Source organism: Suncus etruscus, chromosome 9, assembly GCF_024139225.1.
Source record: "Suncus etruscus isolate mSunEtr1 chromosome 9, mSunEtr1.pri.cur, whole genome shotgun sequence".
In the NCBI taxonomy this organism is placed as follows: domain Eukaryota; kingdom Metazoa; phylum Chordata; class Mammalia; order Eulipotyphla; family Soricidae; genus Suncus; species Suncus etruscus.
This window is the reverse complement of record NC_064856.1, coordinates 110,911,644-110,933,720: the sequence shown is the minus strand read 5'-3', so window position 1 is coordinate 110,933,720 and position 22,077 is coordinate 110,911,644. Positions and strand designations below refer to the sequence as shown.

Genomic DNA, 22,077 nt, shown 5'->3' with positions numbered 1-22,077 from the left:
AGGGTAGATTCCATGCCCGACTCCTGTACCTCCAAGCCCCAAACCACCATCACTCGAGGCCAGGGGCAGAAATGAAAGACTTCATTGGGGTTGGGGGAAAGGAGAAATCCTAGAAAACCCCCTTTGGAGGTCACCACATCTTGGGGACAGAGCAGCAACCCCTCCCTTTGCAGGCCGCAGACTCAGTGCAAGAAACTAAGAAGTGATCAGAGTCACCCAGCACCCACTCTTGGCACCTGTCCCCCAACCCTAGAACTCTAGAACTCACACAGTTTCTCCCCACTTCTCTGACCCCTCTTCTTTTTAGCTTCAGTCATTGAACGAGCTTTCCCAGAGGAGGGGGACAGACGGCAGAGACCCCTTTGCCGCCACAGTACTCTTTGGGAAACTGAGGCTGGTGTTCCCTGGCAAGGTGGCTGCAGGCATTGCTTGATCAGGGAACCCTCAGTGTGCTGAGGGCAGCAGGGAGATTGGGGGATTCATAGAAGCAGCCTGTCCCCGGGGGGTGGGGGTGGCGGGAGCTCTAGATGGGGAGTTTCTGGACAGGCACAAGGTGCTAAAAGAACTTTCAGATGCTGAAAGATGCTGGGGTCCCTTCCAGCCCTCCATGGAGAGAAACCTGGTGGGGTGAGGACCATCTGCACCCCGATTCCCCCACTCACCCACAACAGGCCTCTGGGACCCCACTTCTGCACAGGCACAATTGGGAACATGTCACACTCCCGTTTCTAGGAGCTGAATACCACGGACGAGCTTGGATCTGTGCTTGGCACAGAGGAAGTGCAAACTCATACATCAGATCCAGCTAGTGGGTACCCCAGGCATCTCTCAGCCTGCTCTTCCTCTAGGGAGAAACTTCCATCATCCTCCCAATCCTGGGCAGGGGCTCAATTCAGGCACCCTTTGTAGTATTTCTCCCAAGAAGACCCAAAGCGGGGCCGGGCGGTGGCGCTGGAGGTAAGGTGCCTGCCTTGCCTGCGCTAACCTAGGACGGACCGCGGTTCGATCCCCCGGCGTCCCATATGGTCCCCCAAGAAGCCAGGAGCAACTTCTGAGCGCATAGCCAGGAGGAACCCCTGAGCGTCCCAGGGTGTGGCCCAAAAACCAAAAAAAAAAAAAAAAGAAAAAAAAAAAGAAGACCCAAAGCCCCTTCAACAGGGCAAGCAGACCCAGGAGACAAACCTCAGTGCCAGCTGCCTGCCTTTGGCTCTGGGACAGATCCTGCCTCTCTCAGTGCCCGCCCTGAGGTTCCCAAAAGGAGTATACCCCCCACCCCCTGCCATACACAATCCCCTTTAATAGACCATTGCTGTCCAGGAAGATAGGGTGGGCTATGAAGGGTTTTGGAGGATAAAGAGGAGTTCAGGTGCCCCAGGGAGGAGTTTTATGTGCAAGGTGTTGGCATGTGAAATTGAGGTCAGAGGGCATAAAAGACTCACGCCTGACATCTCCGGTCCCTCCTCTGTCCCTTGAGTTGTGAATATGAACATTTTCCAATTCGACTTACGGGCTGCGGTTCATTCATTCAGTCCATTCTACTCAGTTAAAGGTAGACAGACAATCAGACACAGATAGACAGAGGACAGACAGACAGGCAGCTCAAAGTCAAGTTCTTGGTACTGGTGCTACCACAGGAAATAAGATATATAAGACATTGTTGTCCGTCCCCAATTCGCAAATATCCTGGAGGGATGGAGGGAGGGGCAGGAAGCAGACAAGCCATTAATGACACCATAAAACACCCACCAGAGACTGAGTGTGCTGGGCCTCCTGGATGGAACTAGGCAGGGAAAGCACTGGCCTTGCAAGTGTGAGGCCCCGGGTGCCACCCCTGAAGCTAGAGGGTAAAAAAGAAAAAGAAATGATACAGGACCTGCAAGCACATGTGCAGGCCCTAGAGTGACCTAGTGAGGAGGGCAGTCAGGAAAAGGTCTGGGAGGAGGTGACTTTTGGACAGAGGCAGGGAGGAAGCCAAGGAGGGAAATGCTTCATGATCTGGGGGCAGGAAGGGGGAGTGTGAAGACTTTGGGGTAGGAAAGGAGCAGCGTGTTGTGGGGCAAGAGGGTCCATGTGGGGAGGCCATTGGGTGAAGAGGGACCACCAAGGTTCCTTCCAAAGTATGGCCAGGACAAGGGATCTAGTGGTGAGGAAGGGGGTTGGTTTGGACTTTGCTTGTAGAGCCTTCCTTTCCTAGGGGAGCCTTTGGGGTGCAGGAAGGGGGCCTTTGGGGTGCAGTCTTCCCTCCGCACCCCCATCTATGAGCTTTATGGAACAGCGGGAAAGAGGTGCTTTGGAGCCAAGCTGATGGAATTGAATCTTGCAGGGTCCCCTCTGCTTCCTCAATAGGATGGGGAGGAGGGACTCAAAGCCCAGGATCCTCCAGAGGGGGACCCTTTTCCCACCTCCCCCACCCTACTTTCTAGGAGAGAAGCGTGCTCTTTTCCCACAGTCATCCAGGGCAGCAGATGCTCTGGGGGGAATGAGGGTAACCCCCCCATGTGTGACCCCCAGGGATGAGCAGGTCAATGGATGTCAGTCTGGGCTCTGGAAGGAGGGGCCTGTCCCTCTGGGGAAAGGAGACATGGAGAAAATAACTTTGCTGCATGGGACCCCATTTCATTTTTGGGAGAACCTTCGAGTTCAGGAGACTGGGGACTGGGGGTGCCAAGGAAGGCCACCTCCAGTGGCACTTGGCTCACAGGATCTGATAGCCTGAACCAATGTTCAGGCCGCAAAGCGGTCCTGCTTTGAGGGGTGCCGGAGGGCCACCAGAGTAACCCTTGGCTACTGGGGAGTCCACCTCCTCCCTCCCTCCCTCCCATGGTCTCCAAAGGGCCCTCCTGGCAGCGCTGCAGACTGGGGGGGGCATGCAGCCCTGATGCAGAATTGCACCCCACTTCCCCATTGCTTCTCCCTGTACCCCACTTCTCCATTGCTATTTTTAATTAAGTCAGCATGCCAGGGGGAGCGTGTCTGTGAAGAGTGAGGTGGGGGGGGCCGCCTCTGGCCCCAACATCCCCGCTGCTTTAGTTACAAGCGACCCCAAGATCTTGCATCTGTGTCATTTGGAAAGTGGCGGGTGGGTGTATCACGCTGCGTTCCCGAGTGGGAGCCGGACTGCGGGACCCCGGAAAGCGCACTGGGCTGATGCCCCAACTTGCCACCCCGCCACGAAGCCGTAGGACCGGGCTGTGCAGCCACGCTGCAGCCCACGCGTGGGAGACAGCGGGGCAAGATGTTCCAGGGAGCCGGGCGAGGCCACGCCCCCGCACGTGACCTGACCCACGGAGCCCCGCCCCCGCACGTGATCTGGCCCCGCCCCTCACCCAGCCCCGCCCACGCGTGACAGGGCCCCGCCCCTCTCGGCTCCCGTGTCACTTCCTGATTCTCGCTTCCTGCTTCCCAGAGGCCGGATCCGGAGCCGCCCCAGGCCGAGGCTGGTACCGCAGCCCCCCGCGCCCCCCGCAGCCCCGGTGAGCGCGCCTGGGGCCCGGGAGCGGGGAGCTGCAGCTGCGCGGCTGGAGCTGGGGGCGGGCGCCCTTCCCGTCCCGGGCGTCCCTTCTCAGTCGCCTCCCAGCCTCGCCCCTCTTGGGCCTTGGGGGGGTCCCTGGACTTCGGGTTCCCGGCTCATCCGCGCCGCTCTGGGATGCTGTGAGGGCTCCGATGGGGCCCCACCAAGTTCTGCCAGGCCCGCGGGCGTCCCGGGACAGCATGCAGCTTCCTGCACATTCCTGCACTGCAGAGCAGAGCTGGCTGGGACCTAAGAGAGGCATCTCCTCCGCCAGAGTCCCCATCACTTATCTCCAAACTTGGTGCATGAAGGAACGGGCAGGGACATGGCCCAGATCTCGCATAGCCCTCGGCTGGCTTGCTCCAGACTCTGCATTCCTGCTCCCTGCGCGCGCGCGCACACACACACACACACAGACTCTGCATTCCTGCTCCCTGCACACACACACACACACACACACACACACACACACACACAGACTCTGCATTCCTGCTCCCTGCACACACACACACACACACACACACACACACACACACAGACTCTGCATTCCTGCTCCCTGCACACACACACACACACACACACACACACACACAGACTCTGCATTCCTGCTCCCTGCACACACACACACACACACACACACACACACACACACACACACACACACACACACCCTGAGCCGGGGAGGGTCCCACAAAGACCCTGCACCCCAGGGTCTGCAGAGAAGGGCTGCGCCGTGATTCCTGCCTGTAAACTAGGGAAATGGGGCCGGGGGATCAGAATCACCCCCCAAGGTGGGGTATGTAGGCTGGCTGGGGGTGAGGGTGGTGTTTGGGAAACACTCATCCCACTTCTGCCCCCACAGGCATGTCCTTCCGCAAAGTGGTTCGGCAGAGCAAATTCCGGCATGTGTTTGGGCAGCCGGTGAAGAATGACCAGTGCTATGAGGACATTCGCGTGTCCCGTGTCACCTGGGACAGCACCTTCTGTGCTGTCAACCCCAAGTTCCTGGCTGTGATCGTGGAAGCCAGCGGCGGGGGCGCTTTCCTGGTGCTCCCCCTGAGTAAGGTGGGATGCCGCTGGTCCATGCCTGGGCCTGCACCATTTGCCCAACACACACACACACACACACACACACACACACACACACACACACACTTCGGGTAAGGTGCCTGATCCCAACCCATACTCTACCCCACACTTATTGCCCGGAAATACAAAAACGGGCCACACCCTGCATTGCACTGGGGTCAGGGACAGCAGGGCTCAGCCTGGTCAGGAGGCCCTGAGCAGGAGACTAGTGGTCGAACCCCTGCGCTATGGGGAAGTGGGCAGCGGGAGGGACAGAGCCCAGGCCTTGTCCTCTGTGACCCACATCCCCACCCGCAGACGGGTCGGATCGACAAGGCCTACCCGACCGTTTGTGGCCACAGGGGCCCCGTCCTGGACATCGACTGGTGCCCCCATAATGACGAAGTGATCGCCAGCGGCTCCGAGGACTGCACTGTCATGGTGAGGTGGGGGCGAGGTGTCGAGGGGGTGTCTGCAGGACAGTGGGGGGGGGTGAAACATAGCGTGAATGAAGTTTGCACCATCAGAACCAGAGCCATAGCACAGCAGGAAGGGTGCTTGCCTTGCACACGCCTACCTGGGGTCCAACCCCAGTATCCCACGGGGTCCCCTGAGTACCACTAAGACTGGTCCCTGAACACAGAGCCAGGAGTAACCCCTGAGCACCGCGGGGGGTGGTCCAAAAAATAAAATAAAATAAAGGTTGTTGCTATCAGTGCCCGGCCTGACCTCAGCCCGTGTCTCTGGGCTCCCCCCAGGTGTGGCAGATCCCGGAGAACGGGCTGGTGACCCCCCTGACAGAGCCAGTGGTGGTGCTGGAGGGTCACACCAAGCGAGTGGGCATCGTCACCTGGCATCCAACAGCCCGAAATGTGCTGCTTAGTGCAGGTGCAGGCCCGCTCACCCTTTCCAGCCCCGCCCACTCGGCCTAGTTCCGCCCCTCTGGGTTGGCCCCACCCACCTGGTTTCATTCAGCCAATCTCCTCTGGTTCTGCCCCATCTGGCCCCGCCCACCCAACCTGGCTCCGCCCCTCTGTCTTGGCCCCACCTCATCCATCCTGTGTCCTGTCACGCCCATCCAATCCCGCTCCACCTGTCCTGTCTGGCCCCGCCCACACTGTCCCGGCCACGCCCCCTGGGTTCCTGCCAAGCCTGGACCATGGACCAAGTCTCTGAAGATGCTCCCTCCCAGGATGCGACAACGTGGTGCTCATCTGGAACGTGGGCACGGCCGAGGAGCTGTACCGCCTGGACAGCCAGCACCCGGACCTCATCTACAACATCAGCTGGAACCACAACGGCAGCCTCTTCTGCTCGGCCTGCAAGGACAAGGCCGTGCGCATCATCGACCCCCGCCGAGGCACCCTGGTGGCGGTGCGTGGACAGCTCAGGGGCCCCTAAGGCGCAGTGCCCAGGCTGGGGAGGAGGGCCGTGCGTCGCAGACACTGACTCCCTGTCCCCCACTCTCCAGGAGTTGGAGAAGGCTCACGAGGGCGCCCGGCCCATGCGTGCCATCTTCCTGGCCGACGGCAAAGTGTTCACCACGGGGTTCAGTCGCGTGAGCGAGCGGCAGCTGGCACTGTGGGACCCGGTGAGGGAGCCCGGAGCTCGCCCCAGACACGCTGCCACCTTCTCTGCACCCACCTCTCCTCCCCAACTGCCTCCTCCGTGCTTCTCAGGGGTCACTCCCGCAGGGTCGGCGCCCACCAATGTTAGGCAGACTGGGGTGGGGAATCATTCCTGTCAGCACATGCTGTACTCTCGAGCCACACTCCCAACTCTGCCAATGGAGAAGCCCTTCCCTCACTTGCCTACTCCCACTCGGCTCCCCTCTGAGGCCTCCCTCCTCCAGGAAGCCATCCAAAACCTCCCTTGAAGTACTGCATCTCCAGGCTGAGGCCTATGTGTGGGGACCCAGAAACGCCCAGTGGTGCTGGAGACCTCAGTGGCCTGGAATAGGCTGGAGAAAAGGGGCCCCTGGGAGGTTGAAGGGAGCCAGGAGGGTGGAGGAAGGCTTCAGGGAGAGAGAAAACCAGAGCAGGGTGGTGGCCTGTGTGACTCTTAACTGCCACCCTTGGTGCCCAGGAGAACCTGGCGGAGCCCATGGCGCTGCAGGAGCTGGACTCGAGCAACGGGGCTTTGCTGCCCTTCTATGACCCTGACACCAACGTGGTCTACGTCTGCGGCAAGGTGGGGCGGGGGGCTAGGGAGAGGACGGATGGGGCGCCTGCTGACCTCTGCCCCTACTTATGACCCTTGCCCTGTCTGTTACCCTTGCCACACCGCTGACCCCTATCCCGATCCACTGATCCCTGTGCCATCTGCTGACCTCTGACTCTGCCCACTGCCCCCTGTGCCATCTGCTGACCCCTGCCTCCTGTCCTGTCTGTTGACCTCTGCCTCCACCCGCTGACCCCACAGGGTGACTCCAGCATCCGCTACTTTGAGATCACGGACGAGCCCCCGTACATCCACTTCCTGAACACGTTCACGAGCAAGGAGCCGCAGCGAGGCATGGGTAGCATGCCCAAGAGGGGCCTGGAGGTCAGCAAGTGTGAGATTGCTCGGTAAGAGCCAGAGCACGTAGGGAGGCGCTGGCCTTGCACGCAGCCAACCTAGGGCCTATCCCAGACATCCCACAGGGTCCCCCAAGCACCACCAGGAGTGATTCCTGAGCGAAGAGCCAGGAGGCACCCCTGAACACTGCCAAATGTGGCCCAAACAAAACCAAAACAAAATAGTAGATGTGAGGGCCAGAGAAATAGCACAGCGGTAGGGCGTTTGCCTTGCACATTTCTGGCACCCAATATGATCCTCTGAGCCTGCCAGGAGTGATTTCTGTGCACAGAGCCATGAGTAACCCCTGAGCGCTGCCAGGTGTGGTCCCCCAGAAAAAAAATTAGCAGATGTGTTTGTGGAGGCCCAGAAGCGGGAACATGGCTGGGGGCATTGCAGGGCCCTGGGCTGTAAGCAGCCCAGGCCTGGGTTGCTGAAGAGAGGGGTACTCCCACCCATCCCCCCCGCAACTTCTTGCTCCCTCTCTGGCAGGTTCTACAAACTGCATGAGCGCAAGTGCGAGCCCATTGTCATGACAGTGCCCAGGAAGGTGAGGCCCTGCTGACCCATGGGACGAAGCCAAGAAGGCCAACGGGGAGGGAGAGTGGAACTGGAAACTGACTGCCACCAGGCACCCGAGGGCACAGGCAGAGGACAGGCATAGAGAACTCAGCTGTTCTGCTTCGGCCAGATGGGAAGTGTGGAGGCCCATGGTGGTCCTGAGGGGAAACGAGAGGACAGACTCGGCCCTTCCTGGGTCACTTGGGGCCACCTGAGGATGGCTTGAGGGGGCAGTCCTGGAGGCCAGGTGTGAGAAGGAGGAGGTGGCCTCCTGGGGTCCAGCCCATTCCCCACTGACCGTCCCCTTACCCTCTGCCCAGTCTGACCTCTTCCAGGATGACCTATACCCGGACACTGCAGGGCCCGAGGCGGCCCTGGAGGCGGACGAGTGGGTGAGTGGGCAGGACGCAGACCCCATCCTCATCTCCTTGCGGGGGGCCTATGTGCCCAGCAAGCAGCGGGACCTGAAGGTCAGCCGGAAAAACGTGCTGTCAGATGGACGGCCCGCAGGGACCCCCGGTCCAGCCCACACCGCGGCCGCCACCACCACCTCCTCTGTGACTGCCAGCAGCCTCTCTGGAGCAGGGGTAGGTACCCCCGGTCTCGGAACCCTGCCCGAGGGTGGGTGAGGGGTGGGTGGTGGCCCCTCCAGCCTGCTCTGTCCCCTGTCTGCAGGAGGCCAGGCAGCTGGAGGAGGTGATGCAGGAACTGCGGGCGCTACGGACGCTGGTGCGGGAGCAGGGGGAGCGGATCGGCCGCCTGGAAGAGCAGCTCGGCCGCCTGGAGAATGGGGATGCATAGCAGGGAGAGGGCACCCCCTGCCCATCATTTGGGGCACCTCCTTCTGCACCTGTCAGCACAGAGGGGTCAGAGATCACTTCCCTCCAGGGACCACCGCCCGGCCGGCACCCGAGAAGGGGAAGAGGGAGAGGTGGGCGCTCTATTTTCATTCCAAATAAAGTTTTCTTTCTAAGTGTGGCTGGTGTCTGTTGCCCAGGAGGGTGAGACTCGGGTCTGAGGACGTTGTGGAGGAGGACTCGGCCACCCAGTGCCCCCCCTGAAGCAGGATCCCAAGGGCATCTGTATTTTGAGGGGCCACACCCAGCAGGGCTTGACCTTGTTGGCTGCTGGGGCACCATGCAGCATCCTCATAATCCCCAGGACCTGCTTGGGTCCAGGACCCAGCACCTCCCCTGTGAGGCGTAGCCAGGGCAGGGCTGTTGGGGTCTGTGGTGCTCCTACCCCACCTGGGTCCCCCAGGCAGGGAGGCTGGGTGGGGTTGAGGGGCAGGAAGCGGAAGCCGCGAGAGAGTTGCCCCGGCTGGCTCACAACTCAATCGCGCAGCACAGCCGGAGTGGAGGCGGCATTCAGCAAGGAGGTTGGAGCACAATGGTGAGTCTGGGAGGCCCCAGGCCTGGAGGGGCGTTGGGGTGGTCAGGGCTGGGCTGCCCACATCCCCAGAGCTCCACAGGCCCTCTCCAAGGCCAGCTGAGCAGAAGCCAATTTGGGAGCATAAGTCCAAGATCCAAGCCAGCAGCTCTGGGGCCCCACTGGACACTCACACAGGCCAGTCTTTTGCTCCCTGACCCAGAGCTGGGGCCCCAGCTCCTCCAGACCCAGAGCTTTTTCAGGACCCTGTCGTGGCCCCCAGCTACCCCTGTGGGCTGGGACTCGGCAGAGCCCATGGGCCCAGGCAGGCAGCAGGGCCCGCGGGGGCGGGGAAGGCCCCTCCTGTTCCAACCACAGGTTTCCTCCCGCGCCCCCAGCACCCCGCTGCACCTCTGCTCGCCTCTGGCCCCCTAGGGACAGCAGCTGAGCGGAAACAGCAGCTGGGCCGGTTCAGTGGTGGGGAGGAAACAGTGTCTCAGGGAGCCCTGCTCTGGGGCCTGAACCACAGGTGGGCAGGACAAGCTCACCCGGGCAGCCTCGGGAGTATGGGGTGAGGCTGCTTTGATCTCCGGACCCCCCTCTATCTCCTGGGGGTGATGAGCCACACAGCCAGCCTGCAACTGGGGGTGATGGCAGGGGGGACAATCCCCATGGGGGAGGGCCTGGTCCCCGGAACCTGGTAGCCAAGGGGCTGGAGCACATGGTAGAGAGAAAGCTTCAGAGAGGCTTCCCATGGGGCATGGGTGTTGTCAGCACAGGGCCGCCTGGTCCTCTCGGCGGCCCTGTGCCCACTGTGCCCACATCATGGCCCCACCGTCTCCCCCACAGGGCCTGGCCGTCTGGGGGCTTGGGATGTTGCTGGCCTTGCCTGGGGTGCAGGGCTCGGGCAAGGCCGGGGCCGGGGCCAGCTCGACCACTGTAGTCCTGTTGCTGCTGCTGCTGCTGCTGCTGCTCACGAGCCTGGCGCTGGCCTGGCGCCGCCTGAGCCGGGACTCGAACGGCTACTACCACCCGGCCCGTCTGGGCGCTGCACTCTGGGGCCGCACCTGCCGCCTGCTCCGGGCCAGCCCCGCCGGCCACTGGCTATGGGCCCAAGCCGAGCCGGACCCCGAGTCCCAGGAGGAGCAGCCTAACGCGGGAGAGGGCAGCTGGGATGGCGCCGAGGAACCGGGGGCTGCAGAAGGACCTGGCCCGCAGCGCACCCAGGAGCTGACCGAAGACACTGACCGGGACCGGGACCACGACCGGGACGAGGACGATCAAGAGCAGGAGGCCCTGGGCCTTGGTGTGCAGGGTCCGGCAGGCGCCGGGGGCAGCTCTGAGGCCCTGCTCAGTGGCCTACAGGCCTTTGCTGGCAGTGCAGCCTGGGACGACAGCGGGGCAGCGGAGGGGAACCAGGCCCTCCATGTCACGGCGTTGTAGGGCCGGCTTTGGGGTCTCTGCCCTCATTCTGCCTTGGCCAGATCATCCTGTCCCGGAACCGTGTTCCCTCGCCTCCTGCCCACGCCCAGAGCCCCGAGAGTCACTCCCGGTGCTTTAAATCTTCCGCTGTGTGCCCCCACCCTTCCCATGCAGCCCCCCACAATAAAACCCTCCAGCCTTGGCATCCTGAGAGACTGTGTTCCCTCCACTGGGCGCTGCCCCCAGAAGTCAGGAAGAGCTGGGCAGGCAGCATGATTGATCCTTTAATCCCGTTGGGGCCCCTTCCACGGGGACTGTTACATTCATGATTCAGGGCACAGTTCCCTGGGGACCGACCTTCATGATCGGGGCACAGCTGCCCCCAGCTAAGACTCACACTCACACCCACACATGTCTGCACCCCCAGGCTGGCCCACCCCCTCCTATCGTCCTGAGCGCCCACGGCCCCTCTTGGACTTCTTGAGCCCCGAGGGGGCCCGTATGGGGAGTGGGGGCGTCCTGGACGGCGGTGGTGATGGTGGTGGCAGGAGGGGCGGCAGGGGGGTGTCCATGGGCTCCGCTGGGCCGGGGCTGGGCCGGAACCCCTCGAAGGGTGAGAACTTCAGGGGGCTGCAGGGGGAGAGGCAGGGTGGCGCTGGCATGGAGGTGAGGGACCCCTGGGCTAGAGAATGGGGCTGATACCGTGGGGTCCTGCAGTACCTGATGGGGGTCCGGGGACTGCTGTTGAGGCGTCGTGGGGAGCGCAGCTTGGGCTGGAAAGAGAAACCCTCCTTGATGCTGTCCAGGACGGAGGGGGCCACGTAGGTGAAGCCCTGAGGGAGAAAGGATGAGCCAGGCACCCCACGCTCCTTCACCCCACCTTCTAGGAGTCATTCTCCAGAGCCCTCTGATCCTAGGGCCACTGTCATGTGCCCCCACCAAAAGCAGGGACGCCTGGCCCCCACCCATCAGGCTGGTTCCTCACCAGGAAGGCCTGGTCTGCGCTCTCGCTGAGGGCAGAGTCGTCGGGGCTGTCCACAGGCGTCTGCCGGGTGAAGCGCACATCGAACTGGCTCACGTCCTCCTCGGATTGCTGTAGGCAGAGACATGGGGCAAGGTTTGGGGGGCCGAGGCAGGGGTGGGGGCTGCCTGTCACAGGCCCCAGAAAGGTGGGGGCTGCTAGTTCTGGGTCCTAGAGAATCATGTTGGCTGCCCATGACAGGTCCCAGAGATTTGGGTGGGGGGCTCCCGTTCATGAGCCCCAGAGAGTTGGGAGGCTCCTATCACAGGTCCCTAAGTTGGGGGCTGCCAGTCTCGTGTCTCAGAGAGTCTGGGGGCTGCTAGTCCTGGATCTCAGAGAGTTGGGGGGCTCCCGTCATGGGTTTCAGAGTTGGGGGCTCCTGTCACAGGTCCCAGAGTCAGGGGGCTGTCTGTCTGTGTCCTGGGAGCAGCTCCACGTACCAGAGAAGGCCTGAATGGGGGATCCACTTGCCGTGCGAGGAGGTCATCCCAGTTCATGTGCCGGAAGAAGGGGTGCCTCTGTGGGGAGGGCACAGATTTGCCAACAGGCCCCGTCTGGGATCCCGGAGAAACACAACCCCCAGGCCCCGCACAGCACCCAGGATGGGGGGGGGGTGTCCCAGACCTACCTGTACATCAGCAGCGTCCCCGGGGCCGCCCCCCATTCGCTGGCTAGGATTGCGCTTCAGAAACTGTGGATAAGATAGAATGAGGGTGTGAATGTGGGGGAAGGAAACCCTGGGTCCCCCAAGACTGGCTGAGGAGGGGAAGGTGATTCGGGGACGTGAGCGCCACCTACCGGCCCTCTCAGGACTTGGTGGGTTTTTACCTCCTGGTAAACCCCCAAACTAATGTCCAGAATAACACCCAAAGCTTGGAAAGCAGTGAGAAGAGAGTAAGACCGTGGGGAAAGGGCAAAGACAACCCACCAACCCACTTTTTTTGTTTTGCTTTTGGGCCATACCCAGTAAGCTCAGGAATTATTACCATATGATATGCCAGGGATCGAACCCAGGTCGGCTATGTGCATGGCAAACACCGTCCCCACTGTGCTATTGCTCCAGTCCCCGCCAACTCACCTTTTTTTGTTTGGTTTTGTTTTTCGGGTCACACCTGGCAGCGCTCAGGGGTTACTCCTGGCTCTATGCCAGGAATCACTCCTGGCAGGCTCAGGGGACCATTTGGGGATGCTGGGATTCGAACCACCAACCTTCTGCATGTAAGGCAAATGCCTTACCTCCATGCTATCTCTCCGGCCCTTGCCAACTCACCTTTTTGATGAGGTCCCGGGCATCCGGGGTGAGGTACGGAGGTAACACCAGCTTCCCTTTGACAATCTTGTCCATGGTTTTCTTCCGGTTCTCAGCGGTGAAGGGTGGCTGGAGGAGGCCAAGCATGAGAGGGGTCTGGAGGGGTGCTCCCCTAGCCCTGGCCCTGCCCAGGGGGTCCTGCCACCCCGCTCCCAGGAGGCGGGACTTGCCGAGCCGGTGAGCATGTCGTACATCAGGGCCCCGAGGCTCCACCAGTCCACGGCTCGGTTATGGCCGCTGCGCACCAGAATCTCGGGGGCCCTGGGGGCCGGGGTGGGGGAGCCTGGGTCAGGTCAGGCCTGGGGGGGTTTGTCCTCCCACCCCTGCCCACTGACTGTCGCTCACATGTACTCAATGGTGCCGCAGAAGGTGTGGGTGACAGTGCCCTCGTGGATGGATTCTTTGCAGAGCCCAAAGTCGGTGAGTTTGATGTGACCTGAGAGGGCAGTGAGAGGGGGTACTCAGAACCTGGACACCCCCTCCGCAGTCCAGCAGCCCCTGTGCCACCCTGCAGCCCCCGTGCCACCCACCCTGGCTGTTGAGCATGATGTTCTCGGGCTTGAGGTCCCGGTAGATGATGCCTTGTGCGTGGAGGTGGCCCAGGGCCAGCGTGATCTCTCCCAGGTAGAAACTGTAGAGACAGAGGCCAGGGTAGGAGTCCAGCGGGGAGCACGATGGCCTTGCATGTGGCTGATCCAGTTCAATTCTCGGCCCCCTATCTGGTCTCCCACCCAACCCCAAGCACTGTCAAAAGTGATTCCTAACCACAGAGCCAGGAGTCAGCCCTGAGCACTGCCAGGAGTGATTTCTAGGCAGAGCCAGGAGTCAGCCCTGAGCACTGCCAGGAGCGATTTCTGAGCACAGAGCCAGGAGTCAGCGCCAAGCACCGCTGGTACGATCCCCAAACCACCAACCAAACAAGCAAATGCAGAGACAGGGCTGGGTGAGGGCGGTCCGGGGGGGTCCCCGAAGGGCACTCACCAGGCCGTGTCCTCCAGAAAGATGCCCTCCCGCTCCAGGTGCGTGAAAAGCTCACCGCCTGCGAGACAAATGTGTCGGCACTGGGTTTGGGGAGCCCGCTCCTGTGTGCCCCGGAGTCTTTATGTGGGAACAGAGGTGCTCATGGTTCCCACCCTACCTGCCTCACAGAGCGGCCGTTTGGGTTCGATTCAGTTCAGCAAACATCTACTAACGCCTACTAGGTGCCAGCCCCACGCAGGGGTGAGGACACTAGGGCCAGCTGCCCTCGAGAAGCTCAGGCTGATGGGGAGACAAACACGCATGCACAGCCCATGGGTGGCAGTCGGGGACAGCAGCCCTGATAGCGGGAGCTGCCCCAATTTCATGGAGGCCACGAGGTACCCCATTATGGAGACTCTAGAAGGCTCCGGAGAGAGGTGAAGATGGAGCATGGAATGAAATTTGGGGAAGCAGGTTTCCTGGTGAACCACACTCCAGACCTGGTTAGTTGGGCTGCTAGCAGGCAGGTAGGGAGCCCCGCCCTTGAGGGCAGGGGGAGGCCAACCCTGGGCTCTAATTTGTTTTTGTTTCTGGCCACACCCTGTCGGTCGTGCTCAGGAGTTACTCCTGGCTCTGCATTTAGAAGTCGCTCCTGGAAGGCTCAGGGGACCATAAGGGATACCAGGACTCAAACTGGGGTTCCTCCTGTTTTAGCTGCATGCAAGGCAAACACCTTACCATTGTGCTATTGCTCCGGCCCTAAGTGATCACTCTAGACAGGATATGGGGTTCTCTATGAAATGCTGAGATCGAACCTGAGTTGACAGCATGGAAGGCAAATGCCCTACCCACTGTGCTATCTTTCAGGTCCTAATCCTGGCTCTGAAACAAGAGCCCTGAGAGAGGGCTGGCTGGAGCCAGACAAGAAATAAGGGGGTGGCGGAGAGATAGCACAGCGGTGTTTGCCTTGCAAGCAGCCGATCCAGGACCTAAGGTGGTTGGTTCAAACCCCAGTGTCCCATATGGTCCCCCGTGCCTGCCAGGAGCTATTTCTGAGCAGACAGCCAGGAGTAACCCCTGAGCACCGCCGGGTGTGGCCCAAAAACAAAAAGAAAGAAAAAGAAATAAGGGGGTGGAGGGAGTTCCCACGGGCTGAGCACAGGCTTTGGTCACAGGAAAACAGGCTCTAGCACCAAAACTGTGGGATCGGGGCCAGAACAATAGCACAGCACAGAGGCCAGAGAGATAGCACAATGGTAGAGCATTTGCCTTGCATGCAGCTGATCCAGGATAGATGGTGGTTCAAATCCTGGCATCCCATATGGTCCCCCTACCAGCCAGGAGGAATTTCTGAGCACAGAGCCAGGAGTCACCCCTGAATGCCGCCGGGTGTGACCCAAATAAACAAACAAAAAACAATAGCACAGCTGGTAGGGCGTTTGTTTTGAATGCGGCTGACACAGGTTTGATTCCTCGCATCCTAGATGGTCCCCTGAGCCTTCTAAGTACAGAGCCAGGAGAAACCCCTGAATGCTGCTGGGTGTGGCCCCAAAACGAAAATACTGTGGAATACGCAGAACATTGCTTGGATTGTGCCCCAATATGAGCCGGTGGGGTCCAATAACCCAAAAATTAAAGAGACAGAGCAAAGAAAAATACCCTGTGGTGGGAGGAGGGGGCCTGGAGCAATAGCACAGTAGTAGGGCATTTGCCTTGCACTCAGCCAACCCAGGACTGACTAGGGTTCAATTGTTTTTTTTTTTTGTTTTTTTTTTTTTGGTTTTTGGGCCACACCCGTTTGATGCTCAGGGGTTACTCCTGGCTATGCGCTCAGAAATCGCTCAGAAATCGCCCCTGGCTTGGGGGGACCATATGGGACGCCGGGGGATCGAACCGCTGTCCGTCCTATGTTAGCGCTTGCAAGGCAGACACCTTACCTCTAGCGCCACCTTCCCGGCCCGGGTTCAATTGTTGACCCAGGACTGACCTGAGTTCAATCTTCAGAATATATATATATATATATATATGGTCCCCTGATCCTGCCAGGAGCAATTTCTTTTTTGTTTTTGTTTTTGTTTTTGGGTCATACCCAGCAGGGTTTAGGGATTAACTCCTGTCTCTGAACTCAGAAGCCAGGAGTGATTTCTAAGAGCAAAGCCAGGAGTAACCCTTGAACACTACCAGGTGTGGCACAAAAACAAAAACAAACAAATAAAAAAAGACCTGTGGGGCCGGGCGGTGGTGCTGGAGGTAAGGTGCCTGCCTTGCCTGCGCTAGCCTAGGACGGACCTCGGTTTGATCCCCCGGCGTCCCATATGGTCCCCCAAGAAGCCAGGAGCAACTTCTGAGCGCATAGCCAGGAGGAACCCCTGAGCGTCACAGGGTGTGGCCCAAAAACCAAAAAAAAAAAAAAAAAAAAAAAAAAGACCTGTGGCTGGGACAGATGTGAGGACCGATGGAGGGTACCACAGAGAGGTGGGAAACAAGGGGACCCAGGACAGGGCAGGGGAGGAGGGACAAGCACCCCAGCCTTCCACACACTCTGCTATCATCCCTGCCCGCCAACACAAGTGAGGGCACAAAAGGCGCTGGACAGGCATTTGCTGAATGAATGGAGGGATGGATGGACAGATGGAGAGGGGAAGGAAGCCCCCTCCCCGGCTCTCCCCACCTACTACCGACTGGGCCCCCCCCTACCACTGAGGCACTCGAGGATGAGGTAGAGTTTGCCGCCCGTCTGGAAGGCGTAGGCCAGCTCAACGATGAAGGGGTGCCTCACCGACTCCAGAATGTTCCGCTCCGCCCTGGTGTGCGCTGTGTCTTTGGCATTGCGCACGATTTTGGCCTGGAGAAGGAGAGGTGCTGAGAAGAGCCTCTTCAACCCCCCCCCTCAATGTGTTCTCTTGGCCCTCAGCAACACCCAAAAAGCTCTGTCCGCTCCCGGGGGTCTCAACCTGCCCATGATTGACACTTGAGGCCAGACCCACTGTGCCACTCGGAGTGAGGGACGTCCCAACTGCCCATTCCTCCAGAGTTCAGGCTGCTAAAATTCCAGGAGGGCCAAGCAGCCTGCGGGGGCATCACAGGAGGATCCAAACCTCTCTCCTAAAGGTGATCAGCAATGCCAAAGATGCGGTCTCCCCCCATTGCACTCCTCAAACCCCAAACCCTCCACAAAGTGGAGGAGTAGCAGCAGGGAGCCAAGTGGGTTTGGGCAGGCGTGGGGCCAAGGGGATGGATACAGTCTCAGTTCAGTGTGGGGTGCAGTGTGTGGAGGCGGGGAGCTTGTGGTTACAGTATGAAGCACAGTTGCTATGCAGGCAGGGTCTGCACCCCACACTCCACACGGACTCACCTTCCTTAGCACTTTCATGGCGTATATTTTGCCTGTGTTGGAACCCTGCACTTTGCGAACCTGGAACACCTGCAGGGCGAGCAGGGGAGTGGGGGCAAGGTAGGCACCATCCCCCGAGAGCTCCCCAAATCCCTAATCACAGTGACAAGAGCCCCAAGCTCAGCGAAGGGTGGGGCGGCAAGATTCCAGGTCTGATGTGGAGGCAGCCCCAGGGTGACACGGCTGATTCAGACTCTAATTTGTCTGTTTACCCGGTTTGGGGACCACACCCCACGGTGCTTGGGGGCCTCCTCCCAGCTTTGTGCTCCCAAGGACAGGAATGAACTCCTGGCCTCCTACAAGCAGAGTTCGAACTCAGCACTTGGAGCGATCCCCACCACCTGAATCTGCTGCTGCAGCCGAGCTGAGAGTGAGCCTGGACAGGCTAGAGAGGGAGAAAAGGGGTACCTTGCCGTAGCCCCCTTTGCCCAGCACCCGCAGCAGTTCGAAACAGTGGGGGCCGATGCGTTCGGGACCCAGGTTCACACTGTCTTCCGTCAGCTCCACCTCCTCATAGTTCCCTGCCGCCCTGTGGAACACACAGAATTCAGGAGACCTGGGCATTCGCCCTGCCCTGGGTCCCTTTCCTTCTCCCAGGGAAGGCCACTCACTCCAGGCCAGCTGTCCGCACCTCCGCAAGGGGACACGTTTCCTGTGTGAGAAAGAGAATGGAGGGTTAGGGGCCAGAGAGATAGCATGGAGGTAAGACGTTTGCCTTGCATGCAGAAGGACGGTGGTTCGAATCTCGGCATCCCATATGGTCCCCCGAGCCTGCCAGGAGCAATTTCTGAGCATAGAGCCAGGAGGAACCCCTGAGCACTGCCAGATGGGACCCAACCCCCACCCAAAAAAAAGAAGACTGGGGGGATTAGAGCCAAGGGAGTTGCTGAAGCACCCCCAGAGCCTCCCCAAACAGGCGCACTTAGCCCAGGAAAGGGGGGACTTAGGGGGGAAGGGTAGGGCGACCGACAAGCAGAGGGGTCAGGAAGGGCAGTGGCAGCAGGGACGGCAGGGAGGGAAGGATCCGAGGCTGAGCTGGAGTGCGGGTCCGAGGGGAGCATGGCCGGGGCGGGGAGCTGCGAAAAACGGGGTGTAGGGGCGCAGAGCCAGGGCGGGGGTCGGGGACCGGGGCGATCAGCCGCCCTCACGAGAGGCCACTCACCGCGGGGCTGCAGTCCGGCTCGCCCTCGCCCTCGCTGCCCTCCTCCGTCTCCAGGTCCAGGTCGAACACAGCCGCCATGGCCCCGCCGGCCCCGCGGGACCCGTGGCCGGTCCCGGGTTGTGATCAGACTGACAGCTCGGGGGCCCGGCTCTGGCGTCATCACTCCGCGACCGCCGCGCGCCGATGACGCAAGGGATTGACCGGGCGGCCCGGCGCATGGTCGTCGCAAGGCATTGTGGGGGTTATAGTTTTTTTTTTTTGTATAAGGGACCCACCCAAGACCTGTAGTCCTTCTTGGTATTTCTGCATCTGCTCAGCACAGCTGTCCCTGTTAGGACCGGGAGAAAGACGGCCTGGCAAGCGCCCTTCTTGGCTTGATATGATTTCACATAGGCTAACAGCAAAGCTAGATTTGAGAGTGGTAATTATTCTGTAAGATTAAATAAAGAATGCTTGAATCTATGTAAATGTTCCTATTAAGGAGCGATTTCTGAGTGTAGAGCCATGAGTAACCCCTGAGTGCTGCTGGGTGTGACCCAAAAACAAAGCAAAAGTACAGGCAAAACAAAAACAAAACAAAAAAGGGAGGGCAGAGAGATAGCATGGTGGTAGGGCATTTGCCTTGCATGCAGAAGGACAGTGGTTTGAATCCCAGCATCCCATATGGTCCCCCGAGCCTACCAGGAGTGATTTCTGAGCGTAGAGACAGGAGTAACTCCTGAGCACTATCAGGTATGAACCCCCCAAAACAAACAAACAAAACAAAGGTATAGGCAAAGCAAAAAATAAAAATAAAAAACAAAACCACGGCCCGGAGAGATAGCACAGCGGTGTTTGCCTTGCAAGCAGCCGATCCAGCACCTAAGGTGGTTGGTTCGAATCCCGGTGTCCCATATGGTCCCCCGTGCCTGTCAGGAGCTATTTCTGAGCAGACAGCCAGGAGTAAGCCCTGAGCACTGCCGGGTGTGACCCAAAAACCAAAAAAAAAAAAAAAAAAAAAAAAAACCACAAAGCAAAAGGGGCCAGAGCACGGCGCAAGTAGTAGGGTGTTTGCCTTGCATGCGCTAACCTAGGACAGACCATGGTTTGATCCCCCTGGATCCATATGGTCCCCCAAGCCAGGAGCAATTTCTGAGTGCATAGCCAGGAGTAACCCCTAAGCATCACCAGGTGAAGTAAAAAAAATTGTAAAAAAAAAAAAAAAACAAAACAAAAAAACAACTGGGTGCACTCCTATGTCTCAGGGTCAGAGTTTACACAGGGGATGGTTTCGCAAGAAGGGAATGTATATAGGTGTGACTGCTGATGCAGTTAGGCCAAGCAGTTCATGCCAGGTTGCAGGACGAGTGGGGGGGGGCAGTTTGTGTCTCTCTGGCTCCCTGAAACTGAGGGAGCCAGTATTATGGTATTATGGTATGTATCATGGTCTCTCTAATGTGCTCCATGCCCATGGTCAGAGCAATAGTATAGCCTTGCACAGTGCCAACCTGGGTTTGATGCCCAACACTCCATATTGTCTCCCAAGCACCACCAGGAGTAACCCCTGAACACCTCTGGGTGTGCTCCCAAAAATAAAATAACCAATGTGCTCATAGCTTGAGCTCTTTTTTTTTTTTTTTTTGGTTTTTGCGTCACACCTCTCCTGGCTCTACGCTCAAAAATCCCTCCTGGCAGGCTCGGGGGACCATATGGGATGCCGGGATTCAAACTGCCGTCCTTCTACATGCAAGGCAAACACTTACCTCCATGTTATCTCTCCGGCCCAGCTTGAGCTCTTGAGGTCACTGTGTGGTTTTGTTACCAAGTTAAAACTTCCCTTTTTTGTTGTTGTTGTTTGTTTTTAGGGTTTTTTTTGGACCACATCCAGTGACGCTCAGGGGTTATTCCTGGCTATGTGCTAAGAAATTGCTCCTGGCTTGGGGGACCATATGGGATGATGGGGGATCAAACTGCGGTCTGTCCTAGCCAGCTGCATGCAAGGCAAGCGCCCTACCACTGCACCACCACTCCAGGCTCTTAATAAAACTTACTTAGAAGAATCAAGGGGGCCATAGAGATAGCATAGCAGTAGGGCGTTTGCCTTGCAAGCAGCCAATCTAGGACTAATGGTGGTTCAAATCCTGTCATCCCATATGGTCCCTCGAGCCTGGCAGAATGGATTTCTGAGTGTAGATCCAGGAGTAACCCTTGAGCGCTGCTGGGTGTCACCCAAAAACCAAAATTCCCCCCCCCAAAAAAAAAGAAAAGACAAGACAAGAAATCGCTACTGGTAGGCTTGGGGCCATATGGGATGCCAGGAGTCGAGCCTGGGTAGGTCCTACGTTGGCTGTGTGCAAAGCAAATGCCCTGCCACTGTGCTATCACTCGGCCCCCAAGAGCAATTTCTTTTTTTTTTTTTTTTTTTTGTTTTTTTTTTTTTTTTTTTTTTTTTTTTTTTTTTTTGGGCCACACCCGTTTGACGCTCAGGGGTTACTCCTGGCTATGTGCTCAGAAATCGCCCCTGGCTTGGGGGGACCATATGGGACGCCGGGGGATCGAACCGCGGTCCTGATCCTTGGCTAGCGTTTGCAAGGCAGACACCTTACTTCCAGCGCCACCTACCCGGCCCCCCAAGAGCAATTTCTGAGCCACAACCCTGAGCACTGCCGGGTGTGACCCAAAACCAAAAGTAAATAAATAAACAATTTTCACAGTGAGCGAAGCTCTTGCCTTATCTGCAGCCAACCCCAGTTCCACCCCCGGAATGAATAATCCTGAGCACAGAGCCAGAACTAGCCCAAGATGTGACTCCAAAAGCCAACAGCAGGGAGCGCTGCCTGGCACTGCAGGGTGTGGCCCCAAAACAAACAAGATAGAATTAGTGAATGAATACGTATTTTCCACCAGTGTGTCCCTTCAGTTGAGTGGAGTCTGCATCAGACCATGTCCTGGGTCTGAGTTCAGGTCGTTCCAGAAGGAAAGAGGCATCAGTGCACATGGGCAGAAATAACAGTCTCTGTGCTGCTGGAGGTGTCCTCTTTGGTGCCACCCAGGGCTCGGTTCCTGGTGCGAGTTTCCTTGCTGGAGGTCAAACTAGGGTCTGGACAGTGTGGCAGCTTAGCCTCAGCTCCAGGGGGGGGGGTGGTCGAGATCCCCCTCACCACCTCCTTCCCCTTCTCCTGGCCCCCTCTAAACACAAGAGGTGTGATCCAAGTTGCACGAATGTCCACCAGGGGCAGAGCGCCATTCCAGTAAGCAGGGCGTTTTTCTTGGGTTCCAGGAGCCCACGAGGAGTGGCCCCTGAATGTAGAGCCAGGATGTGTGTACTCCCCCCAAAAAAGAACCTCTCACAGACATTTGATAGGTCTCTAGTTTATCAGCTTTTATTGGGAGAAAGACCGAAACAACCTCCCCTGAGCTGGATGCTCTCCCTGCCCAAGGGGTGTGGGTACCAAAGGTCATGGAGGGGGCTCAGGGCTCGGGGCCACCTACAAATGGAGGCAAAAAAGGCAGGGAGGTGAGAGAACCTTGAGCTGAGAGCCCCCCAAAACCTTCTAGAAGGAACTAGTAATCAGCTCCTGCCTCCAGCCACAGCATGTGAGCGCAGCCCACAGTGGCTGTGGCTTTTCCTCTGCACCTCTTCCTCATGGGAAGAGTGGGGGGCTATAGAGTGTGGGAGGGGAGTTTTCCTGACATTCTAGGTCACCTGCTACCTACCACTTCTCAGGCTCAGTGAAGAAGCTGGGGTGGAGTTGCAAGCAGAGTG

At 58.8% G+C, this 22,077-nt stretch overlaps 3 protein-coding genes across 4 annotated transcripts; 2 read left to right on the top strand and 1 right to left on the bottom strand.

The window, feature by feature from the left end:
- Positions 1 to 3,397: 3,397 nt before the first annotated feature.
- On the top strand, positions 3,398 to 8,669 carry CORO1B (coronin 1B). Its single transcript, XM_049781175.1, has 11 exons — positions 3,398 to 3,473; positions 4,374 to 4,576; positions 4,898 to 5,020; positions 5,338 to 5,467; positions 5,772 to 5,953; positions 6,051 to 6,170; positions 6,665 to 6,769; positions 7,001 to 7,146; positions 7,628 to 7,685; positions 8,017 to 8,283; positions 8,372 to 8,669. Exons 2-11 carry the CDS (start codon positions 4,376 to 4,378, stop codon positions 8,495 to 8,497), a joined length of 1,458 nt encoding a protein of 485 aa, XP_049637132.1. The 5' UTR covers positions 3,398 to 3,473; positions 4,374 to 4,375; the 3' UTR covers positions 8,498 to 8,669.
- Positions 8,670 to 9,889: 1,220 nt separating this feature from the next.
- Positions 9,890 to 10,507, top strand: PTPRCAP (protein tyrosine phosphatase receptor type C associated protein). The gene has a single exon (XM_049780886.1). The coding sequence runs from the start codon at positions 9,890 to 9,892 to the stop codon at positions 10,505 to 10,507; it is 618 nt and encodes a 205-aa protein (XP_049636843.1).
- Positions 10,508 to 10,754: 247 nt separating this feature from the next.
- Positions 10,755 to 18,481, bottom strand: RPS6KB2 (ribosomal protein S6 kinase B2). 2 transcript variants are annotated; one of them, XM_049781173.1, is made up of 15 exons: positions 18,333 to 18,481; positions 17,782 to 17,822; positions 17,579 to 17,699; positions 17,132 to 17,200; positions 16,474 to 16,621; positions 13,798 to 13,855; positions 13,347 to 13,447; positions 13,162 to 13,252; positions 12,987 to 13,077; positions 12,778 to 12,885; positions 12,136 to 12,198; positions 11,948 to 12,025; positions 11,472 to 11,579; positions 11,207 to 11,319; positions 10,755 to 11,116 (listed from the first exon to the last, which is right to left on the bottom strand). In XM_049781173.1, the coding sequence occupies exons 1-15, from the start codon at positions 18,408 to 18,410 to the stop codon at positions 10,930 to 10,932; spliced, it is 1,455 nt and encodes a 484-aa protein (XP_049637130.1). In that variant the 5' UTR covers positions 18,411 to 18,481; the 3' UTR covers positions 10,755 to 10,929. The 2 variants fall into 2 exon arrangements, with proteins under 2 accessions (XP_049637130.1, XP_049637131.1); XM_049781174.1 differs by lacking the exon at positions 17,132 to 17,200.
- Positions 18,482 to 22,077: the final 3,596 nt, after the last annotated feature.

Bases quoted from the DNA above. Each gene is read 5' to 3' on its own strand.
- CORO1B (XM_049781175.1), top strand. From the start codon at position 4,376: ATGTCCTTCCGCAAAGTGGTTCGGCAGAGCAAATTCCGGCATGTGTTT. The intron at 5,954-6,050 runs GTGCGTGGACAG...CCCACTCTCCAG, and splicing joins GCCGAGGCACCCTGGTGGCG to GAGTTGGAGAAGGCTCACGA. The intron at 8,284-8,371 runs GTAGGTACCCCC...CCCTGTCTGCAG, and splicing joins GCAGCCTCTCTGGAGCAGGG to GAGGCCAGGCAGCTGGAGGA.
- PTPRCAP (XM_049780886.1), top strand. From the start codon at position 9,890: ATGGCCCCACCGTCTCCCCCACAGGGCCTGGCCGTCTGGGGGCTTGGG.
- RPS6KB2 (XM_049781173.1), bottom strand. From the start codon at position 18,410: ATGGCGGCTGTGTTCGACCTGGACCTGGAGACGGAGGAGGGCAGCGAG. The intron at 17,201-17,578 runs GTACCCCTTTTC...CTCGCCCTGCAG, and splicing joins GCAAAGGGGGCTACGGCAAG to GTGTTCCAGGTTCGCAAAGT. The intron at 16,622-17,131 runs GTGAGTCCGTGT...CTCCTTCTCCAG, and splicing joins CCATGAAAGTGCTAAGGAAG to GCCAAAATCGTGCGCAATGC.